At 43.5% G+C, this 23,505-nt stretch overlaps 1 protein-coding gene across 3 annotated transcripts in view; it reads left to right on the forward strand.

The window, feature by feature from the left end:
- The window catches only part of ERG (ETS transcription factor ERG), a 144,858-nt gene that overhangs the window by 118,555 nt on the left and 2,798 nt on the right, over positions 1-23,505 (forward strand). For 2 of the 3 annotated variants that reach the window (XM_018913382.3, XM_009089550.4), the window contains 7 exons: positions 6,312-6,463; positions 9,818-10,021; positions 10,920-11,000; positions 12,886-12,957; positions 18,741-18,809; positions 19,146-19,202; positions 20,776-20,823. In XM_018913382.3, coding sequence (XP_018768927.1) covers positions 6,312-6,463; positions 9,818-10,021; positions 10,920-11,000; positions 12,886-12,957; positions 18,741-18,809; positions 19,146-19,202; positions 20,776-20,823 — 683 coding nt within the window. The remainder of the gene's footprint in view (positions 1-6,311; positions 6,464-9,817; positions 10,022-10,919; positions 11,001-12,885; positions 12,958-18,740; positions 18,810-19,145; positions 19,203-20,775; positions 20,824-23,505) is intronic. The other variant, XM_018913384.3, reaches the window with a different exon arrangement.

The following is a 23,505-nucleotide window of genomic DNA, read 5'->3' on the forward strand; positions in this document are numbered from 1 at the left end:
TGTGTGTGTGTGGGCATGGCTTGGCTCTGTTCTTGAGGCAAACACGTTGCCAAAGGGAAAAACAAACTCAGCTCACTAATACTACAACTATTTTGTTTTTTTGGAAGCTTTTTGGGGGGTGTTGGGCTGGCAGGTGCTAAATAAGAAGCTTTCCAGTCTGGGATAATGGGCTCATTCATAATTATCACTGCTATATTTGGGATTGACCACTGAATTCCCAGCAACCAAAGGTTTTCAGATGGGCAGTGAAATATAAGAATAACCTTTAAATAATGACATAGAGTTGTGATCACTGTTATTATTTAAGACTATTGTCATTCTTGCTTTTTCATTTCCTGTTTACTGTGTCCAGAGTGCTTAGAGCTGGTGGTGAGTTTTCTCCTCTGCCCTGTCATTAGTGGGTGTTTCATTTTGATCAGGGCAGGATCAGTGGGGTTGTTCACTATTCAAAGTTTAGGACTAGCTCTTTAAGACAAAACAGAAGGTAAGGAAAAGTGCTTAAAAAAATATTTTGCACCCTCACAGCCCCTTAGTGCTAATCATGAAAATCAGCAGACATTCCACAGACATGGGGGATTATGGTTTCCATACAAGATGTCACTTCTGTTTATGCCTGGCATGCTCTATTTTCCTAACTTTCTATATGATCCCTGCCCACAAAAGAAGGCACGTGTGGTTTGGGAAGGGCCCCATCTCCTGGTATTTCATATTTCACGAAACCACAAATACAACAGCCTTAAAAGCTCTTGAAATGAAATACAATTTGAGAAATGTAATCCATTACCATCATAATAGAATTTCTATAAAAATAATAAAAGAAAAACAAGAGAAAATAGGTCCTGAAAGTTATAGGCCAACTGGGAAGTCGTTGTGGCTTTGGCCTAGCTATCACCATGTCAAACCTCAGCCTTGTCCCAAGCAGCAGTCTAATTGTAAATTATGTATATACAGAACATCATTTCTTAGCTTTGGCTTTTCGTGACCCCCTTCCCTGCTTTCCCTTTCTTCACTCCAACCTGACACGTAAGAAATATTGAAGTGTTTGCACTAATGGAGAAATGACAACGTGCAGTCAAACTTAAACCAGCTGTTTCCCCACACTGGGAGCACAAAGAGCAAAGCTGGGAATATTTATAGCTTGACTGGCCTCTAGTGAGCTAGACTCTGACTGCCTGCATTTGCCACCATGGCCTTGAGGCTGGAAACAGCTGTGGGTTGCAGGATGGCTGGGGAAAGCTAAGGGGAAGAAAATAAAAGAGAAAATGAAAAGATTGGATTGGCCAAAGTTGTTGTTTGATTGGAGATGAATGGTTGGTGTGTGTGCAGCTCAGTAAGAAGCACCTTCTGTTGTGTTTACAGAAAGGCAACAGCTCTGTCACAGGAGAAAGGAGCCAGAGGTGGCTCCAGGTGACATCGCTGAGTGACGCTGGGCCAGCCCCACGTAACCCTGAGCACCCACTGAGCCCAGGGCACCCCCTGGAGAGGAGTTTTCCCCAGGTTTGGGTGCTCTGTTTGCAGGGGGATGCCCCATTCCATTCCCATGGCCTGCTGGGGCTGCTGGACCATGCAAAGCCCTACATGGAGCAGGGCAGTGCCACGACTGAGTGGCCATGGGAGGACTGGGAGGATTGCACTTTTCTTCTCTTTTGTCATCTTAGGACTGCTTTTGACAGCTTATAGCAAAGATTAGCAGACTGTCAGCATGGTTCCAGCACCAGTTTAAGCAGCTTTAGCCAGTGATGTGTTTCTGAGGGACCTGCCTGCCTTCCACAGACCTGGCAGCTTGTTCCCACCCTGGCCATCCCTTTTCCAGTTACTTACTCACCCATTTTTTTACTTCTTTTGTGTACAGCTCCCCAGCCCAGGCCACTGAGCAGCTGGGCAAGAGCCTGTGGGAGCAGATATTTTGACCAGTGGGATTTTTCTGGCATATTCATGTTTCTGTTGTGCTGGAGTTCTCTGAGGGAAATTTTGCTCTCACAAGAAGTCTTGGAAGGGAGTCCAGAGGAGGCTCCAGGATGGGCAGAGGGCTGGAGCAGCTCTGCTGGCAGGAAAGGCTGGCACAGCTGGCATTGCTCACCTGCACAGGAGAAGCTTTGGGCTGAGCTCAGGGTGGCCTTGCAGGGCCTGGAGGAGCTGACAAGAAAGATGGAAACAGAATATTCACAAGGGCCTGGAGTGACAGGACAAGGGGAAATGGCTTCAAATTAACAGAGAGTAGGATTAGATGGGATCTTGGGAATGTGGAATTGTTCCCTGGCAGGGTGGGCAGGGGCTGGGATGGAATTCCCAGAGCAGCTGGGGCTGTCCCTGGATCCCTGGCAGTGCCCAAGGCCAGGTTGGACATTTGGCACAGTGGGAGGTGTCCCTGCCATGGCAGGGGTGGCACTGGATGGGCTTCAAGTTCCCTTCCAACCCATCCTGGGATTCTGTGATTCTCTGACAGGTGCTGAGGCCTCCAAAACCAACCTGGAAATACTTTTCAGAATCTCAGCACAGGCTCCTTCTCACCTGGGAGCATTTGGCTGTCCCCACTGTGCTTCAAAGTAATAAATTTCAGGGAAGTTTTAGGTTTTTTCTTCATGGGCCACTTTTTCAGTGACAAAGTCCTTGGGGAGGAAACACTGACCAAATTCACCACAACCTGAGTGAATAAGGATGAGGCTGAGCAAGCTCTGCACTGCCCTCAGTATGAGCTGACCTTGTAGCAGCCTCTGTAATCCAAGCTGTGCTTATTAAACTTGTGAAGACATGTAGATATTTGGAGAATACATTTTTTTTCTCATTTATTTCACTCTGAAACTCAGAAATATTGAACAGAGGAGTTCATACTATGGGAATGACACATGTAAGGTTTTGCTGATTCCTAATCTGAATTTCTCTGACACCTTGCACTTTGGCACAGCACAGGTGTTTTATGTCACCTGGGGAAAATAGTAGCATAGTGAAAAGGAAAAAATGTGCTTCATACACTTATTTATGAATTTACATCTGCTTTCATCAGAGTCAATGACTGGCAAAACTCCAGTCAGCTTTGGTAGGAATGGGTGATAAATTTAACTATCAAATTCAGCATGATTTTCAGTAACCCTGCTTTAAGGTGAGGCTTTCAGGTCTAAGGAGAAAATACTTTCTCAGCAGACATTTATCATCTCAAGACTGGACAAAGTGTACTTGGGTACCATGACTGTGTGTAGTCTTACTTCTTTTTAATTTTAAATTTTTTTTCTTTTTTGTAAATTCCAGGTGTAACACAGTATATTTACAAAGGGCAAAAATAACAGGCAGCCGTGAAGAAAAACATCTCTGGTTTCATTTCAGACCTGGAGCTGGGGATGAATCACTGCAGAGCTGCACCCTTCATTCTGGGTACACTTTCCAAAAGCTGCTTTTCCACCCTGGTGGTACAGAAATAAAGCAGACTCACAGAAAGTCCTAAAAAACCCCTTTGTAGCCAGTCACACTCTTGTTGTTCTGGGCACTAGAAACACCATTTTTCTAGCATCTGCTTGCATTTTCAGTTTTGCTTTCTGTGCTGTAGAAGTTTGTTCCAGGCAGTTGAGTTAAGCCCTGGCTCAGTGGTTCAGGGCACACACTCAATTTGAAGTACCAGAGTAGTCCTGGTAAATCCCATGGAGTTGATTCCATGCCTGAAATTAAGCGTGGCCTTTGGAGATTTGATGGATGGAGGATTTACTTGTCCACCCAGTGAGCTAAAGGGACAAAACTCTTGACCATCTGCTTCTGGATTTTAATGAAAAGTTATGACTTATTTATGATCTTCTTCCCCACCCCTGTGTGTTTATATTCAGATCAAGAAAACCATCTCAGAAGCCCTGTCAGATTGCCAAAAGCTCTGTGCTACTGGATCTTCCACATCATTTACTGCTCAGTGTTTACAAGAGTGTTTTTAATGCACCATTGCTTGTAGAAGTGCTGTAGGCTGCTACTGATGGGATATTTCACTTTGGAGTCCCTTCATCCCAAGTTTCTTCTCCCAGAAAAAAACCCCAAAATTAAATAACTGTGCCAGTTAAACTAAAGGATGTTGCTAGTTCTCTGTTTCCTAAAAATTCAGTGAATGGGCCAAATAGTTCTTTGTAACATAATTGCTTTTGGGAGTTGGGGTCCACATCTGCACAGGTATAAGGGCTGGTGGTGGAGGATGTTTCCAAATGTCCACCATTTAAAGTGCAGGCTCACTCATGCATTTATGCCATTTGTATTTGTGGAAGGGAAGCAGAAAAAGACAACATTTCACTCACAAGGAATCATCACAAAAGCTCTCCTTCAGATTTTATGTCTGAAACAAAAAGCAGCTTTGTTTTGCTCTGTTTGGACAGAAATGGGCTGCATCCCAGGGTTATATTTAGTGGTGTGTGGTAGGAGAGCAAAACTAAACCTGAGAAAATATTGCCCAAGTGCTCTGGTTGTGAGAGGAAGGGCTGAATTCACCACCATGCAGTGGCAGGTGCTGACTGTGTTTTCCATCATGGCTGTTTTTCAGTGCTGGGGCTGACAGAGCACTTGCAGGGCTTTTACACAGGGCACATTTCATGGGGTTGTCTTTAGAGGCATCCTGGAAAAAGTGTGTGAAGCCAACATTTTCCAGGCAACACTGGAGGCCCTCTTCCTTCTCCTAAAGATGATGTTGCCAACCATTGAATGATCTCTATGATATATTTTATTTTTTAACTGAAAGTCAGCAGCAGTTGATTTTTTCCCTTAATATCTACCTTAACACAGAAGGGTAAAATTAGTAGAAACATTGCATAGAAAAAATGATGCTATACTTTATATTTTCTTTTAGTATTTAAGATGTACACTAATTTTTCAGCTTTCCAAGTGGTGGTTCTTTTTTAAAATACTAATGTGAGAATTATAACTGGATTAGTTGCTGAACTATGATAGTGCTGAGCAATCAACACAGCTGAGTCACAGGGCTTTGAAGGGGCTCCAAGAGAGCTGGAGAGGGACTTTGGAATGGGCCTGGAGTGACTGGACAAGGGGGAAAGGCTTCAAACTTCCAGAGGGCAGGGCTGGATGGGATATTGGGAATTAGGAATTGTTCCCTGGCAAGGTGGGCAGGGGCTGGGATGGAATTCCCAGAGCAGCTGGGGCTGCCCCTGGATCCCTGGCAGTGCCCAAGGCCAGGTTGGACACTGGGGTTGGGAGCAGCCTGGGACAGTGGGAGGTGTCCCTGCCATGGCAGGGGTGGAGCTGAGTGATCTTTAAATTCCCTTCCCACTCAACCTATTCTGTAATTCCATGATTCCATGAATCTGACTTGCCTCTTGTTTAGTGAGACCACAGCACAATTTCAGGAGTTAAATGGCAGGACTAAAGGAAAGCTTGTTAGTAATGAGGTATTGCTGAAGAAACCAATCCCCAGCTAACACCCTTCTTCCCTTGCCAAACAAACTCCTTACATTTAAAGGTATTCCCCATGGCTGAGTTCTTTATTTTGATTTTTGTAACAATTTTTCTCCCTCTGATGAAACACGTTGTAGACATTAAATTAAGGGACAAATATGTCTGTGTCTGCCAGAAGGAAAACTGTGATGCAATTAAAATGCCATTAGGGAACCCCCTGTGGGATGTTAAACCTAAAGACTCTATTCAGAAAGCAAAGCCAAAATTAAAGAGGTGTCTGGTTGCAGATCCTCTGCAGATTTCCCTGTCTTGACTACAGTACCATGGAGACTGAGCTAGTCAGGAGCTGAAAGGTTTTTCCAGTCATGCGTGTGGTATTTTAAATCATGGCTTTGGCAAATGTTCCCTTTTTTTGTGAGCCTTACATAGAAATGTGAATACATTGCGTGACATGAAGTGCAAGTGAGTGTGGAACAACGGTGGCAGAGGAGGTGGGCAGCTCTCCAAGCCTTGGACTGCTTGGACAATGGCAACTAAGAATAGTTTTCCCCCCAGAAAATATGCAATAAGTGCATTTCTATGTTACTCAGTTGTCTGTGAGATGTTTGGAGAGGGAAGTGCAGCTCCTTGCAGCCACCATGCTGAACAAGGTCATGACCAAGCCTCCGTTCCATGCCTGGAATGAAATTATTAGTATTTATAATTTCTGGAGAGATACGAGAGCCTGATCCTTTGGTAATAGAAGTAAATCTATGGTCCACTGAACCTGATTGGTGTTTTTAGACATCTCAAGGAATCTGCAGAGTCACTGGGTGGAGGGTACTGGGTTTTCCAGGTGCTCCACTCCCAGTTTTCCATTTCATTCCAGGTGATTCTCTGCTGGTGATATTAATAAGGACTGGAATAATAATGGAAGCACCCCTTTCTTGTCTACCTAGGAATTCTCCAGATGACTGCAGCGTGGCAAAAGGAGGGAAGATGGTCAGCAGCTCAGACAGTGTTGGGATGAACTATGGAAGCTACATGGAGGAGAAGCACGTTCCACCCCCAAACATGACGACCAACGAACGAAGAGTCATTGTGCCAGCAGGTCAGACCCTCTCCACCAAAAGTGCAAGCTAAAAAAACTGCACTTCCCTCAAGCCCACTAAGATTATTTGAGAGGGTTTGGAGAAAAGTAGTGATCAGGAGGAAAAGAGCAGTAGTTTGTAGGGGTTATGGAGAAAACAAGCCGAGGAGGATCAGTGGGGACACCTCCTCAATCTGTTCTTCCCATTTCAGCAGCAGAATGGGCTGATAAGAGGCACTCAGATCTCATCTGACTCCTGTAGCTCCTTCTTGGAGGATTTCACCCTAAAGTGAGCAAAAGGAAGAAGCACCTCCATTTCTCATCCCTTGGACAAGCTGGGTGCAGGATGTGTGGGAGAGAGAGAGAAAGGATCACTGTAGCACAGGTTGTCTTTGAAAATACCAAAAAGTAGCTTCTGTGGGATCAAACAAGGCATGAAGAGCCTCTCTGTGGGTTATCCCCTGAGTCTGGGCAGCATAAAACATTTTAATAAGCAAACTGACAACTCCACTGCAATGTAAGAGCACAATTGAGAAATTCTTGGTCAGCCTTGGCAGGCTTGGCTGTGGGATTCAACAGTTGATGGGACAAGAAGGCTGCTGCCTTCTTGTCACTTCTGGCTGCCTTGAAGCCAAACAAACCTGGAATATTGTGCAGAATAATCAGCATACCCGTTTCCAAGTCACAGCATCATGGCATCTGTGGGTGTTCCTAAACCACAGGATGTGCACAGGGTAAACTCAACACCTGCAGCCAGGAGGGAATGTTTTGCTGCTGGTTCCTCTCCAGCAGAGAGGTGCTTGTGTGAAATATTTCTGCCTCTGCCATGTTGCTTAATATTATTACAGTTTTTCAGTTGCTTAGACATGCAAGAGTACTGACTGTGGCCAATTTTGCAAGCTGTGATTATTTCAGTTATTTGTCAAGAAAGGTGTGGACAAATCTGTTGCAGTGTCCTCTGCAATGGTATTGTTAATTCTGTTCTGGAGACAGGGGAGTGATGCTCTGAATAATAAATGTCCTGCCAACACTGAAACACAGAGCTTTTGAATGTTCCAAAACATTTCTCTCCCTGGTGTTTGGTACTTTTTCAAAAAAGATCTTTAGTAATTCTTAGCATGGTTAGCTCAGCAAGGGATTTTTTTATTTAGTGTATTCCTGGAGATGTGTTTGAGGTGGGTTTGAATGACTTCAAGGACCAAGATGGTCACAGTCTTGCCATTTTGAAGTCACTTGAAGAAATTAATGGGCAAAAATCAGTTGGTTTTGGTTATTGCATAGGCAGTGTGCAGGTCATGTGATAAAGTTAGAAGTAAAATTCACATTTCCAGCTGTGGTAACTTTCTATTTGTTATAATTAAGGGGTGCTTAAAAATCACAGACATAATGAAAATATTTTGGTAAATTTCCAGGTGTTTGATTATTTTCTTCAGAGCAAACTGAAGTTCTCAGAGTTCTTTGCTGTAGGTGTGGGCAATCTCATCCAGACCTGAGGTTTACCACCAGACTTGCATCTATCTAGATTCCTACTTATTTCATACCAGATGGAGGCATTATTTTAAGTGGTTTTTGGTGGAATTCAGGAGGTCTTCACCTCTTTCAGATCAGCCTGAACAGCAGTGAAAATAGAGGGAATGGCACTGAAGTTAAGCCATAGAAAAGTTATTTAGGCTGCCATTCATATCCCAGATTTTCATGGGATGAACCTTGGGAGCCAGTTGACCTCTACATGCTCTATTCTCAACCTCAAGGATATCACAAAATCACAGAGTCATTAAGATGATAAGGAACAAAGTCTTGAAGAATTTTCTTCCCTTGGCTTTAATATTTTCTCAGCAAAAAGTACAAATTCTTTGTGGTATGAGCTGAGAGACCTTTATGTTGGCTCTTTACTCAAGAACAAGGAAAAATAGAATAACAGGGAAATAGAAAATGAGGAGTTTAGAGGGAAAATTTTAAAAAGCCTAAGTTAAAATTAAGGATGCATTAAAAAACATTTTGCTAGAAATCTCAACTGTTTGGGGCTCTTTTTTCCCACATGGTTTTGCCCATATTTCAGGTATTGAGTACAAACCCATGCAGGTGTAGCTATGTACAACACAGCAGTCTGGGAAAAAAATGCAGAATATTTTAATATTCTAATATTATTAACTAGAGACCCACTCTAGTTTGTGAAATAAGTGCCCAAATCTGTGAGTGCTTATTTAGCCTGTACCCAGGAAAGATTCTTCTAGACATGAATGGAAATTTCACTTGAATAAAGATAAGGTTTGAACAGAGAGTTTTGAAACTTGTTCTGCTCCAGCTTGCAGTGCTGTTAGTGGCCGAGAAGCTCTGTTAAAAAGAGCTAAAAACAATGGCTAAAAAGGCCTAAAACAATGAGGCAGAAGAGCTGAGTGAGAGAAGGAGCTCACTCACAGAATTCCCAGAATCCCTGGGTTGGAAGAGACCTTCAGACCATTGAGTCCAGCCCTGCCCCAAGAGCCCAACTGAGCCCTGGCACCCAGTGCCACCTCCAGGCTTTGTTAAACACCCCCAGGGATGGGCACTCCACCACCTCCAGGGCAGCCAGGCCAGAACTTTCTCCCCCTTGCTGGAAAAACCTTTTCCCTGCTCTCCAGCCTGGATTTCCCTGGGTGCAGCTCCAGGCTGTGAGCTCTGGCTGTGTCAGTGCTGCTGCAGACAGAGCCCAGCCCCAGCTGAGCACAGGCACCTTTCAGGAGCTGGCAGAGGGATGGGGGCACCCCTGAGTCTCCTTTTCTCCAGGCTGAGCACCCCCAGCTCCCCCAGGGCTCCCTCTCAGGGTTTGTGTTCCCAGCCCCTCTCCAGCCTCGCTGGCCCCTCTGGATGGGCTCAGTGTCCCAAGGTCCTTCCTAAATCTGAGGCCATTTCCTCTCCTCCTTTCTCTTGGGACATGGCAGTAGGACCCAACCTCCCCTCAGTGCTTCTCCTGTCAGGGAATTGTGCAAAGCAACTCACAGAATTCCCAGAATCCCTGGGTTGGAAGAGACCTCCAAGCCCATGGAGTCCAGCCCAGCCCCAGCAGCCCAACTGAGCCCTGGCACCCAGTGCCACATCCAGGCTTTGTTAAACACCCCCAGGGATGGGCACTCCACCACCTCCCTGGGCAGCCGTGCCAGAACTTTATCACCTTTCTGGAAAAAACCTTTTCCTGATATCCAACCTCTATTTCCCTTGACACAGCCCAGGCTTTGTTAGCACTCGGAGCTCTCAGCCCTCCACAGTCGTTCTCCCTTGCACTCAGCACACCAAATTAACTCCTCCAGCAGTCAGTAAAGAGGGGATTATTTTGTACATGTCCAGTGCCTCAGAATTGCCCTTCCCTGCCTGACTTTTTGCTGTGTGGCCCTGCAGACCCCACGCTGTGGAGCACTGACCACGTGCGCCAGTGGCTGGAGTGGGCGGTGAAGGAGTACGGGCTGCCCGACGTGGACATCCTGCTCTTCCAGAACATCGATGGCAAGGAGCTCTGCAAAATGACCAAGGATGACTTCCAGAGGCTCACCCCCAGCTACAATGCAGACATCCTCCTGTCACACCTACACTACCTCAGAGAGAGTAAGCCAGCCCTGCGTCGTGCCTGCAGTCAGTCCCAGATTTACCGCTGTGAATAATTGGGTTTTCCAAATGTCTGTTGCAAATGTTGCTCTTCCTAAGAGCATAACAGGGAAGCCAGCCCAAGTCCTGTCGACTTTGATGGAAAGATTCCCATTAATTTCACTCATGTTTATCATAGAGAAGAATTAGGGACTTTTTCTAGGTATCCATCTCAGAGAAAAATTGAGTTGAAGCATGTTGAGCAGGAAGAAAAAAATCACATGGGGTTCAGTGCTGATGTTTTTTCTGGTCACATACTCATTTCTTTCCATTTTAACTAAACAAGAGTGCAAACATTGATTCATAAAGTGAATTCCAGGCATGATTCTAAGGAATGGCAGGAGTTTGCTGTACTCTGGGTAGGATTGGGCAGATTCAACTGAATTGAATAAAAAAAATTCTGTAAATTCATGGCAAAAAAGGAACAGTCCCTGAAGTCCAAATGCAAATTAACTGTAGTGCATGGCTAGAATTTCAGTGGGAAAAAGGGGACTAGGGATTACCTAGATTGAGGGCTTTCACCTAAGCTTGAGGAAAATTTGCCTCAGTTTAAAGAAGTTAAAATGAACATGGTTTTTAGAGAAAAAAACCACCAAGCATTGCAACACCAGTGCGGTGCAGTCTCCTCCACACGCACACTGTCAATAACCAGCCAGAAATTTTGTGCATTCATAACAATAAATTATGATCTTGGATAAATGAATGCCCTTATTTACCCTGTAGCCCACACACCTCTGTCCAAACTGCAGGCTGTTGATAGATTCACATTCAGGCAATCCTGTCAGGGGAAAATATGGTTTAAAAAGATAATTCACGATTTTTTTTACATTTTGGTGTTGCTTTTTGTTTTGTTTTGTAGCTCCTCTTCCACATTTGACTTCAGATGATGTTGATAAGGCCTTACAAAACTCTCCACGGTTAATGCATGCTAGAAACACAGGTAATGCTGGCACTGCTCCCACTGCTGTAGGTCATCTTCTAAAAGCACAGGATTCCTTTCCATGGGCTGCTTGCTAAAAAAATGGAAGTGGTAAATCAGGAGGGAGGCAAGAGAATCCCCTCCCTGCTGTCTGTGTGTTTTCTGCACAGACACACAGAGAAAAGGTGAGATCACGCAGGGCCAGGTGGTGCAAAAATGGTGCAAAAATTTCTGGTGTCCTGCAAGAGGATGGGGTCCCTGACACAGCATAAAACTGCAGGTTTGGGGCCTTTTATCTGAGGATTTTTATGGTCCTTCTGTCCATTCTACTGTCAAATCTACTCCATGGATCCCTAGAAGCTTCTTGGAGCTCAGAAGTGCTTTGGGCTCTGGGGAGTGGGGATGTCTCCCCTCCCATGAGCTAGATGTTGTGGGAATCAATAAAATTGCTCTTTAGGCAGCTAGCTCATCTCATTTTCTAGCTGCTGTGGGACTTGAGCTGGGAATTCCACTAAGGCTGATTTGAATTTAAAATTATTTTTGTTGATATTCACCCTTCTGTTAATTTGGCCCAGAAAAAGTATTGAGTGTAGGCAGGATAATGACACATGCCTCATCTGTCTTTCAGGATGCAACTTAAAGTATTTATGAAAATAATTCAGAATCAATTTTAATTTGCTGTAACATTTGTGCAGCAGAGGCTGGCATGGAATTGTACAAATAATAATGTGGTTTATATCCCTGCAAAAGATGTTTGGAATATTGCATCATCATGCCTGAGGGTGTTAGTTACCTACAGTGACCAGAAATAACAATTCTCTATGAGAAAGGAAAAAGATAATACAAAGGATAATGCAGAAGAAAAAGAAAACAAAACTTGGATAGCAATGTTTCTTTCATATTTTATTTCATTTTTCACTCTGAGTGAGTTTCATAGCAAAATTTACTGGATTAGAAGTTCTCTGCCTGACTTTAGAGGTTTGCCACTGGTCATAGTGGCAAACAAAGTCCTGCTGTGGGCTCTGGGCTGCAAACCCCACCAAAGGCAACAAAAAAATTTTTCCATTTACTTTGATGTGGTTTGGATAAAATTTAAGTCCTTTTTAAAAATAGATGGACTTGATGGTCTTTTCCATCTCTGGCTTTAGAGATTCTCATTTGCCAAGCATCTTCCACTTGTGGATATCCAAGTGTTGTTCAGCAATTCTGTGTGTTATCTTTTTCTCTCTGTGTGCACTGACAGTGATACTCTGAAATCCATTTCACCAAAATGAGATTAGCTGTCATTGGGGAGTGTGAACAATGTTGTGCTGATCATCAGCATATGGGAAATCAGTTGTTCAATTTTCAGTGGGCCACAACAGAGTTGGAAAAAAAGTTCTTGGAATCAGCAGGAATTGACTTTTTTGATGTTCCTGGGGAGGGTTATGAGAAGTCCATTGGTGTAGTCAGAGCAATTTCAATGCCTGAGACAAGGGAGATTCCATTTCCAACATCAAGCTCAATATTACTCATTTTTTCACTCTGGGGAAGATGAATGAGATATCTGAGGGTCTGAGTCAAAAGTCTCTGTTGAAAATATGGACTTTTCTGGGAATGCAGTATTGAAGGTAAAGAGGTTTTATTTCAGGGGATACAAAGCCACCTTCCCAGGTGGAGGTGGTTGTGGTAGAAGGAATTTCCTGAGCTTGACTGTCTCCTTCTTATAACAGATTTTGCACAGACTTTTATCCCATAATTTCAATGGATTTACATAGATTATTGGAATGAACTTTTATATCTAACAGTCCAAAGGCAGAAATTAGTTTCAGGTTCCTCACTCACTCTACAGGAGGGGAAAATATTGGTGTATTTAGGGACTGTGGAAATGAATCTTTAGGTGTTATGTCCTCTTCTTTCTCTTCAGGAGGTGCCACTTTTATTTTCCCAAACACATCAGTTTATCCAGAAGCAACACAAAGAATTGCAACCAGGCCAGGTATGAACAATGACCACTTTTTGAGTGTTGTGCTCTTACTCATTTCATCTCCTGAAATATCTCATTCTTTTTCCCTTTTCATAAATATGAGGCTCTATTTTGAACACACATATTATGTGCTTATACCACACATATATGTGTCTATATAATTGTGTAGAGTGAAATAATTAAGTAGAGTTTAATAAGTCCATTTCTTCCACAAATCTCTGTCTTTAGAGCAATTGTATCAACTTCATAAAGCACCAGGGAATCAGAGACCTGAGCTGTGTTCTCTGGTTCTGTTGCACTGTCCCAGCACTGTCACTTGTCAATGCCCTTCAGCTCTCTGTTTGTAAAATGAGGCTAAAATTTCATTTTATTTGAAGTATATTGTGGAAAAACACTCTAAAAATGCAGGATATATGCTTCTCCTGCTGGCTATTTATGTTTGAGGCAAGCAGAACCAACAAAAATCTGATTATGAGTTTAAGAGTCTTAAGTAAAATCAAAACATAAGGAAGTTCTTAATGCTCAACAATTTGAAACCTGTGAAAGTTTTGTGGATGTGCTGATTTGTGAAAGGCTGATGGGAATAATTAAAGAAGGTGAGGACATGGCTATGAAGCCAAAGATTTTCTTTTTATCACCCTTCACCACAAAAAATGCTGGAAAAATGCCTAATCTGGACATTTGCTTTTCCAATAAGGAGTGCAGAGTACTGAGGGACATGAAGAAGAGTTGCAGCAAATACTGAATTTAAAGGAAATCCATTACTGAGCCAGAGGCAAAAATCCAAGTGCTCAGAAGGGACTGGAATTGGCTGAGCTCTGGTGAAAAGAGATATTGGCACATTAATAAAAGGGAGTTTGAACAGGAATTATTTTATTTGTGCTCTAGGGGAGGGTGCAGGAGGGTTCATACAGATATTATTTTATATAGCCTTGTATACATGTATATATGCATGTCTGTAGATTTGGTAATTGATAATTAGAAAAGAAAAAAGGAAACAACTTCCAGGCCATTACATCAACAAATTCAACTTGTTTGGATCCTTGGAAATCAAACTCTGCTAGGTTTGTTTATATTAATGGCTAGAAAGGGAACTGTTAATCCAGTGCATACATTTGGCTTTCATAAAGCATTCACCAAAGCACCCTACAACTATTTACAATAGAAATTAAATCAGTGTATCATAAGAAACAAATTAAGAACTGGCTAATTATTCTGTCATCACTAATGGACATCTTAAGTTAAGTTGGGATTGTTCAGCCTGGGGAAGAGAAGCTTTGGGGTGATGGAATTGTGGCCTGAAGGAGCCCCAGGAAACCTGGAGAGGGACAATTTCCAAGGGCTGGAGGGACAGGACACAGGGAATGACTTCAAACTGACAGAAAGTAGGATTAGATGGCATAATGGGAATTAGGAATTGTTCCCTGGCTGGATGGAATTCCCAGAGCAGCTGGGGCTGCCCCTGGATCCCTGGCAGTGCCCAAGGCCAGGTTGGACACTGGGGCTGGAGCAGCCTGGGACAGTGGGAGGTGTCCCTGCCATGGCAGGGGGTGGAACAAGATGATCTTTGATGTCCCTTCCAACCCAAACATTCCATGATTTTATGATTTTGTTGTTACTTTAACCCAGAGATTCCTACACAGGATTCCTGTCCAGGCACCCAGGAAGTTCATTAGGGAGAAACAACTTGGCAATCAATTAACAACTGAAAACACAAGTTGATAAATGCAGCCCAAGGCAGAAGTTATTTGCATATCTTACTGATTCCAAATTAGCCCCCTTCACTCATGAAGGAACAACTTAACAGAGTCATCTTTATTTATGGCACAGTGGCAGCCAAAGTGAGAGATGTGAAAAATGAAGAACCATGGTGGAGAATCCCATGGGAAATGTGGCTGTGCCACTGAACAGCCCAGCAGAGTGGCCTTGCATGGAAAGCTGTGTCAATCATCCCTTATCAAAAAGGCTTTTTGCAGAGTTTGGAGGTGCTTAGAAACGCCTGGGAAAGCCATGGGAGTATGGAAAAAAAAATCTTTGGAGCATGTTGAGAGATACAGAGGTTTGAAATTGTTCAAATCACAGTCTGGGGTTGAGGAAACTTGATATAATTATCAAAATACAGAGAGTGACAGAGCACCTGCTTAGTGTCAGTATAAGAAGAAGTGATATTCCAAATAAATTAAACATTTTCATGGAGCATTAAAGCAGACTGGAGTACCCAGGAGCTCTCAGGGACACTGGGGAATGTCAGCACAAACAGGGATGAGAAAACAAAGCAGAACTATGGAAACAATCACCAAACACAAATCCAGAGGTCCCAAACTCTCAGTAATTCCCAGCAGAAATGAACATGTAACATAAGACCAGAGGGACCTGGTGTCCTGCAGGAAAAGCTGTTCCAATGGAGAGGATTTCAGGCAAATGCTGGAATGAGTCTGTTTTCCACTGGACTTGAATAAAAATTGGGATTTTTTTTGTTTCCTGACAAGGTCTATGATTTCCATATTTTTCTATGTGTGATGGGAAAAAAAAAAGTTAATTTTCTCTAGAGGAAAAGGTTCTAAACCACCTATCAGACATGGCGAGCCCCTTCATTTCATCATTTTAATCTGACTCACATTTAAAATGACACTTTAAAAAATGCTTTGTGTCAGCCTCTTTCTGCATTGACACAATTACTTGTGGAATTGCAGTTTAGTTTTAGGGTTCTTCTGTGCAGAACTAAACATTTTCTACAAAGAACTGTAGTGATTTTGGAAGTATTGTTTTAATTTATTTTTTTAACAATTGAAAGTTGATGGACATCTTCAAAGTCAGAATTTTTATTCAGAGAAAAAGGGGTTTTTGCAGAAATTCAGTTTTCTTTCAGGAAACTGTTTTGTTGGCTTATTCTGTGGTTTTCCTTTGACTTAAATGTCACATTTCAACCAGGCTGCAAAGAAGCTTTCCCATAACAAAGCACTGTTCATGTGAGAGCAAAAGCAGACCCTGGGGACAGCCACTTGCTGACATGAAAAAGGTCAAAAATGAGGAGCAGGGGGAATAAATAACGTTCAGTGGGAATCAGCCAAATCCTGGGGTGCAGTTCTGGAGAGAGTAATTAAGCACTGCCATTGTTAAGGCACTACAATAGAAGATGGGAAATGAGCAGGGCTTCAGTGCAAGGGAGGATTTCTGCAGTCACCTTTACAACAGAACATGAGGTTTCAGTGACAATGAGGCTCTCAAGAGCTCTGGGACACCTGGCTGGGATTTGTCCCACCAAACAGGAGCATTCCCATCAGGGAGCTGTCCCAGAAAGGACACGTTGTGCTGATGTCTGATGGACAAGAACAGATCTGCTTATCTGCAATAACAACAGTGTTTATCAAGGCTGAACCAAGCATGAAGCTGGAGCTTTGCTCTATTTCAAGAAAAGCTGATAATGTGATTTTTCTTTTCATGGAGAGGGTGTAGTCAAAAGATCATCTTGTGATGTGAGGAGTTAAAAGGCGAGACAGCTTTCTCACAGTGCTGAATTTGTACCAAGTGTGGTTCAAGTGCCACCAAGGACAAGCACACACAGCATCTGCAGTGCTCTCAGGGCAACAGGGGTCTGATGGCTTGGAGATCCAAAAATAGGAGAGAGGAGGAGGAGAGTAGAGGAGAGGTGAGAGAGAGGGAGAGGGAGAGGGCGAGGTCGAGTGAGAGGGAGAGTTCGAATGGATCGGTCGTATTGATATTCTCAGGGATTATTTGCTCCTATTAGCTTTTTCTTCCGCCTTTCTCACCTTTCGGTACTCGTTATCTTCTCTTGCTCTGCTCTTGCTCGTTCATCTTCTCGTTCTCTCTTCTCGTCTTTCTTTCTTCTTCTCCTTCTCGTCTCTTATGCTTCCTTCTCTTTCTCTGATGCTTCTCTCCTTCGAACTTCGATTCTTCCTCCTTCCGTTCTCTGCTCTTCTATGCTCTTTATCTTCTCTCTCTTATCTGATTCTCCTTCTCTTCTCTTCCTTCCTCCTGTCTCCGTTCCTTCTCTTGCTCTTCCTCTTCTCTTCTTCTTCTCTTCTCTTTCTTCTCTTCTCTTCTCTTCTCCTTCCTCCCATCTCCCCCCTGTTCGCCTCCCTCCCTTCCTCCCATTGCCAGCTCCCTTCCCTCTCTCTCTCTCCTCCTCCCTCCCTCCCTCCCTCCTCCCTCCCTCCCGCCCTCCCTCTCCTCCCCCCGCCCTCCCCTCCCTCCTCCCTCCCGCTCCCTCCTCCCTCCCTCACGACAAGACTCCCCCCGCCTCCCGCCCGCCCACACGCCCGCACAGCCCGCCCACAGCCGACAGCAACCCCAGCCTTTTGCTCTCCCTCTTTCGTGCCTCGTCCCATTTCCCCCCGTGCTTTAGTCAACCAATCGGTGGCCTTGTGTCACCATTTCCACCCCCCCATAATCTGGCAGGGGAATCTGGAGAGGAGGTAGGGAAGCTGCCATGGAGCAGGGAACTGGCCAGGCAAGGCACAAGATACCTGCAAGCCCCCCAGAGCTGAGCCCCCTCTGTACAGACAGACTCAGAACCCACTGCAGTTGCAACCAGAGTAATTCTGGATTTCTTTTTGCCAGGTGGTAAAGTCTCTAATAAACAGCAGTGTTTGTCTCAGCCTAGGCAGGACATCTGCAGGTCACTCTGATTCATCTTCTGCTCAGAGATGAGCACCTGTAAAATTCACATTATTTTCTCTGAAGCTGTGGAATAGTCCTCAAGAAATCAGGGATATAGGGTTATTCGTGATGAAAATGCAGTACAAAAATCAGTTGAAAATCTCAGCAAACCAAAGGTTTTGAAGTGTAGGATTCTGGGAGGTGGCAGAGCTAACAGACTAAATAAACTAAAGGCAATTTGGTTGTGCATTTTACATTACACTTTATTTCCATGCAGTGCTTGGAAGCGGGCAGATAAATCTGCCTTGCACAGAGCCAGGCTGGGGCTGTTTCTTTGCTTTCTGGTTTCATTTCCAAACATGAATTCTGAAATAAAGCACAAGTAGTGTTGAGAGTCAAGACATCTGCACCAACTTAGTTCCACCAGGTGGGCACTGCTGCCTTCCTGAGGCCCTGAAAGTTACAGAAGTCTCTGATTTTGGCAGTAATTTTAGCTAATGTGTTAAAGTCAGCCGTGGAAAAGCACAGGAAACTGCCAAAGATTTCTAAGGGTAAACCAAACATTTAAATTTACTACATTTGCTTTATGAAGAAAGCTTTTATGGTTCCGTTTTTCACTTTTTTTAATATGCTAAATCACTGAAATAAAATAGAAGTAACGAGTAAGTGAAAGACAGGGAAATGAAAATTTAGATGTGTAAATTTAAGGAGCTTGTCCCAAGAAGCAGAAAGGAATAAATCAACTAAAGCCTGTCTTTTTAAAAGGAAACACTGTTAGATGCTGAATTTGGGAGGGTTTATGCATAAAATGAGCTCTTGGGGGACTTTTCCTGCAAGATTCTAGCCCAGGTTATCAATGATGCCAGTGTGTGCCATTCCTTGGTGTGCTGGGCTGAGGAATGGGACTAAAGGGAGTACCCTGAACCTTTGGAAGTGATCAACTCTGTATTGTCTCTAAAGATTCTTTGTACCACCTATTTCAGTGCAGCTCAGACTTCTGACAACAACAGAAACCTCTGCAGTGCACAAGGCAATAAAGATGATAAAGGTTTTAACAAAGAATTCCCTGCCTGTTTCAGTAATTTTCCAAATCCTGACTCCTCCCAAAAGGTGCCCTTTTTGGACATAACCACTTTAGCCATATCTGCATGAATAAATGTCTTTTTCTTTCACAGATTTGCCTTATGAGCAAGCCAGGAGATCAGCATGGACGAGTCACAGCCACCCCAGCCCTCAGTCAAAAGGTAAAAGCATCTACACAGCTGGGGAAACATGGATAAACTCCAAAGGGAATTACAGGAGCTCTGGAGGGGTTTTATCTGTGCTTTTTTGGAAAGCCAGTTGTATGGGCAATGCTGGGAGGTGTCACTGGGCAGCCACATCCTTCCTTAAACTCAAACTTCATCCAATCCATCACCACAGAACCTTAAAAAGCTTTTTTATGAGCTTTCAATCCTGTTGTGTCCATCCTGGAGCAGAGGGCAGCAGGAGCTCCAGGCCTGGGGACCTCTCATAGGTTTGGTGAGCAACTTCCTAACTGGAAAAATAACTACATGGGGTTTTGTTTTTTCCATTTTCAGCTACTCAGCCATCATCCTCAACAGTTCCCAAAACAGAAGACCAGCGTCCTCAGTTAGGTGGGTGTCACTTGCTTTGAATTCTGCCTGGGTTTGTTGAGTGTGATGAGAAGGGCACCCAAACTGCACAATCTGGTTCAGACCACTCCAGCTGAAGACCACCAAAACCCCAGATGTGAATGGGGTTTGCTCTGCAGCTGGATTTGGGTTGAGTGTAATGTTTAAAGGCAGTGACAACCTTCCAGAATAAAAATGCTCTTAAAACAATCCATCTACAATTTGGGTACCAAGGTGGAAGGTGGACATGTCAAAAGACCCCAGTGGTTGAGATGCCAGCAGCTGGGAAATGTGCAAGAGCCAAAAAAAAAAAGGGAATGGATTACAGCCTACAGAAACCCATCTGAATTTGGCTCCTGAAACACAGCAGGAATATTAGAGGGATTCTCAGTCTGTTGGAAAACTGAGGAGAAAGCAGAAGTTTATGGGTTTGTAGAGTAGTGGTTTAGCAAAATGGGTGCCTTTTGTGGTTTTAGAGCAGCAAATCCATGGGGTGGGGCCTAATCCCTTATTGCAAATTCAGCTGTATTTTGGACAGGTAGCTGGAGAGCACTCCAAAGGTCCTGAGTCAGTCATGGCTTTTGTTAACAGCAAAAGGTTAGAAGGAGGAAATACAAGAGATTTAGAGGATATTCTTAGCTCAGAAGACTCTGAGCCAGTTTTTATCACATGGATTTTAGATCATTATTCTGGTTTTTGTTAGAGCTAAACAAGACTGTGCATGACTAGGTCTCATTAACTCATGCACAGACTGCCTGGGAAGTATTACACTGAATTTTGCCCAAACAGTGTTTTATCTAATCTGGCCTTCCAACCACAAGAATCTTCCTAGAAATATACCAATGATTTATGTAAGTCCTGAGGACCTTTTAATGGCTGTGTGTGAGCTGCAAAAATTATTTAAATGTGTAAGGAATGTAACCTGATTGTCTTTTTGGCTGTAAAAGCCACAGTCACTCAGTGCTTGCAGCCCCTCACTTTGGCTTTGGTCCTGCTGTCACAGCTCTCCCTTTCTCCCTGTTGGACTTCAGGCCAAACTAAGTTTTCATTTCCAGAGAGAAATATTGAGATGTTACAGGCATGGTAAGGCTGACAGAGGCTCTTCTGAAACCACCAGTCACTTGATTAATCCATGGGGTCCCTCACTGGAGTCCAGTGGCAAAAGAGAATCACAGAATCACTGAGGTTGGAAAAGACCTCCAAGGTCATTGAGTCCAACCTGTGACCCATCCCCACCTTGTCACCCAGCCCAGAGCTCTGAGTGCCACCTCCAGGCCTTCCTGGGACACTTCCAGGGATGGGGATTCCACCACCAGAATGCTTCATAACAAAGTTTACATTCTGAATATATGCATCTGCATGTTATTACAGTGCAAAAAGCAAATGTATGTCCTTGCACACCGAGTTTGAAAGGAAAACATGCAAGTGTTGCCATGCAGAGGGAGAATTGCTCAGGTGTTGGACCTGCTGTCTCATCAGGCAGTGCACATTGCCCCTTACAAGGTTCAGAAATGATACCTAAAATATTTGTCAATGCTGTTGCATTATTTTAAATCTTTCTTTCACAATTTTGTAGATCCATATCAGATTCTGGGACCGACCAGCAGCCGACTTGCAAATCCAGGTGAGAAGGGATTTTGCTGATTTAGGAGGCTTTTTTTCTTTCACTGCTGAGTGTCCCCCCTTCACCTGTAAGACCAGACCTGGAAGGGGATGTCCCTGATTTTCCCACTCCTGAGGGGGAGCTGATACCCAGTGTGTTGCAGAATTTCTCAATTACACAAGGGTGGGACTGAGGAATTTAAAATCATTAAGGTTGGAAAGGACCTCCAAAAAGTCCAACCTTTGAAGCTGGAGTTCACTTCAGTTTCCTGAACATCAGGATTTGGTTAAGGGCTGTAAGAGACCCCATCTGGTCTCCAGTCACCCCTCCAGAAAGGTACAAATCTCTTAACCACTCTTCATCAGGTGTGTCCCAGATTCTGTTAATCCACAACACAGTATCATACTGGCCTTGATGAATACAAAATTTTGGGATTAAATATATAGGAAAAAGAAAAGTAGAATCTATTTGCAAATAATAAGTGGGTTAAACACTTCAAAAACATTCTCCCACCTCAAGAAGGCAGTGGGATGCATTGTGGATAGGGATGTGTAGCTTAGAACACAATCACAGACTCACAGAATCGCTCAGGTTGGAAAACACTTCAAGGATCATTGAGTGCAACCTTTGACCAGCATGTTTTTGCTAAAGACAAGGGATCTTCTGGGTGATTTAGTAGCTCTGCTTGAGAATTGTGCAGATTTCAGTGCTCCAAGTCTGCAGGACACGCTGTGGCTGTCCAGCACCATGATCAACAGCACAGCCCCCCACAATGGACTGGCACTGTGTGTTCCACTTGTGTCCCTTGCCTGGACAGTCCCAGGGCAGGACATTCCTCATTCCACACAGATCTCCTCAGCCCCCAGTGACAATGGCTCTTTTTACAACAATCTTACGCCTTTTCAAGGCCAGAAATTGCCAAAATGCTGATCAGTTTCCTTTCACTTTCTCCCGAGTGACATCGAGCACAGTTCTAGATTAGCTGACTCTCTAAACAGTTTTGTGTGGCAGAGGAAAGTAATTAAGTAAGTGTTAAGAATAGGATTTTCCAAATGGCCTGAGGTGGTAGAGGTTTCCAGGCAACACGGGTCTTGACTGGAAGGGGAGGCCTACATCTCTTTAATTTGGTCATAAATCATGGCTTGCCAAATTTTATCAAGTGTCCATTTGGTTGATTTCATTACTGTGAATGACATTAACACGATCTGGATTGGGATGCTTTTTTAACATTTGGGTATGGAATTCCTCCACACCATCATTCCTCTGCTTTAACATGTTTTGTGTGTTTATAAATTGGTGGAATTACTCTCTCATTAAAAGGAAATTGACAGCAACCATTTATTTTCATAGGACTATATATTACATTTGGAAGGCAAGTGTTTATGTTAGAACATATGTTGGATTGCTTATTCAAAAATTTGTGTTTTGTCCAGCACTGAACTGTTTATTGATTTTCAAAGCCTAATCCTCTTGTTATGTTTCGTGTATTAAAACTTGCATGCCTTGCTCATACCACGGATTCTTTTGTTTGTTTGTTTATTTAATGCATGTTAATGGAACAGAAGAAATTCATTAAGGCCAGTTTGGATAAATACAATTTAAATGAATATGGGTTTCAGTTGCACTGAAGTATAAACTGCTAATGGGTTTCAGATGCTGCTCTAGCTCGATATTGTAATTGCTACTATAAGCTTTCTAAAGAAAAGCTTGTTTATTATACCCACATAGCTGGTTTGGATAAGAAAAAAAGAAAGAAACCCAACCTATTCCTGGTCAGAGACATAGTTCAGGGTTAGCACATCCAGGCTGGTTGGCAAATTCTGCTGACACCGTGCTTGTGAAACAGATTGCATCGCAAGCTGCTTCAGCTGCATTTTGCATCATTTCAGTGTTGCTTTGTTAAGAAATGCTAAGCTTCTGACATGACTATCAGTGGCAAGGCCCTTTGAAATCTGCTTTCACTTGTCTAAAATGCACAAATTTTGTTGCCCTACCTCACTTTTGCAAAGTTCACAGCAGACCGTTTTCTTTTTGCGGTGGAATTGGCAGAGAGTGAGAAAAATACAACAGCAACATTTTATGCCTTAACGTAAAATAATCATTTTAACTCATTTGAAGCAGAATGATGACAAGGATGTATTTTATGGACCTTTTCACTGTTCCTGCAGTTGTTTTGCCCTCTGGTTGTATGCAGTGTAACAGCAAGCTAATAAGTTTCCGTTGTGCATTTCCCCAAATGCTGCAAAGGGATGATATGGTTTGGCACTGGCCCAGCTTGCTCTAAACTTCTCCCTTTTTGTGTGGGCTCATTCCATAGCAGGGAACATTTAGTTGCAACATAATGCTGTGAGAACAAGCCGAGTGTTACGCAAGTGAAAGCTGTTTGTGCTGAACTTTGCAGATTAGTTTCCTAAATGAGCACTGTATTATTTCCCCATCAATTGTCTGCGCTGAATGACATTAGGTAACAATTAAATCTCCATGGAATGGCGTTCTGCCACTCACATGAGGGAAAACACGACACATTACAATTATCCCTGCTCTTTAGGGTTTCATGAGACAGTCCTGGGAGAAGGGGGACAGTAATAGTTGCCTCCTCGAGCCAGGTCTCATAAGCTCTTGGAGGTCTGCTACTGACCCAAGATAGCTCAGCTACCTTTGGAGGCATAAAATCAGCAGGATGGCTTCTGTTGCAGTGTTGGA

The sequence above is a fragment of the Serinus canaria genome, chromosome 1, assembly GCF_022539315.1.
Source record: "Serinus canaria isolate serCan28SL12 chromosome 1, serCan2020, whole genome shotgun sequence".
Classification (NCBI taxonomy): domain Eukaryota; kingdom Metazoa; phylum Chordata; class Aves; order Passeriformes; family Fringillidae; genus Serinus; species Serinus canaria.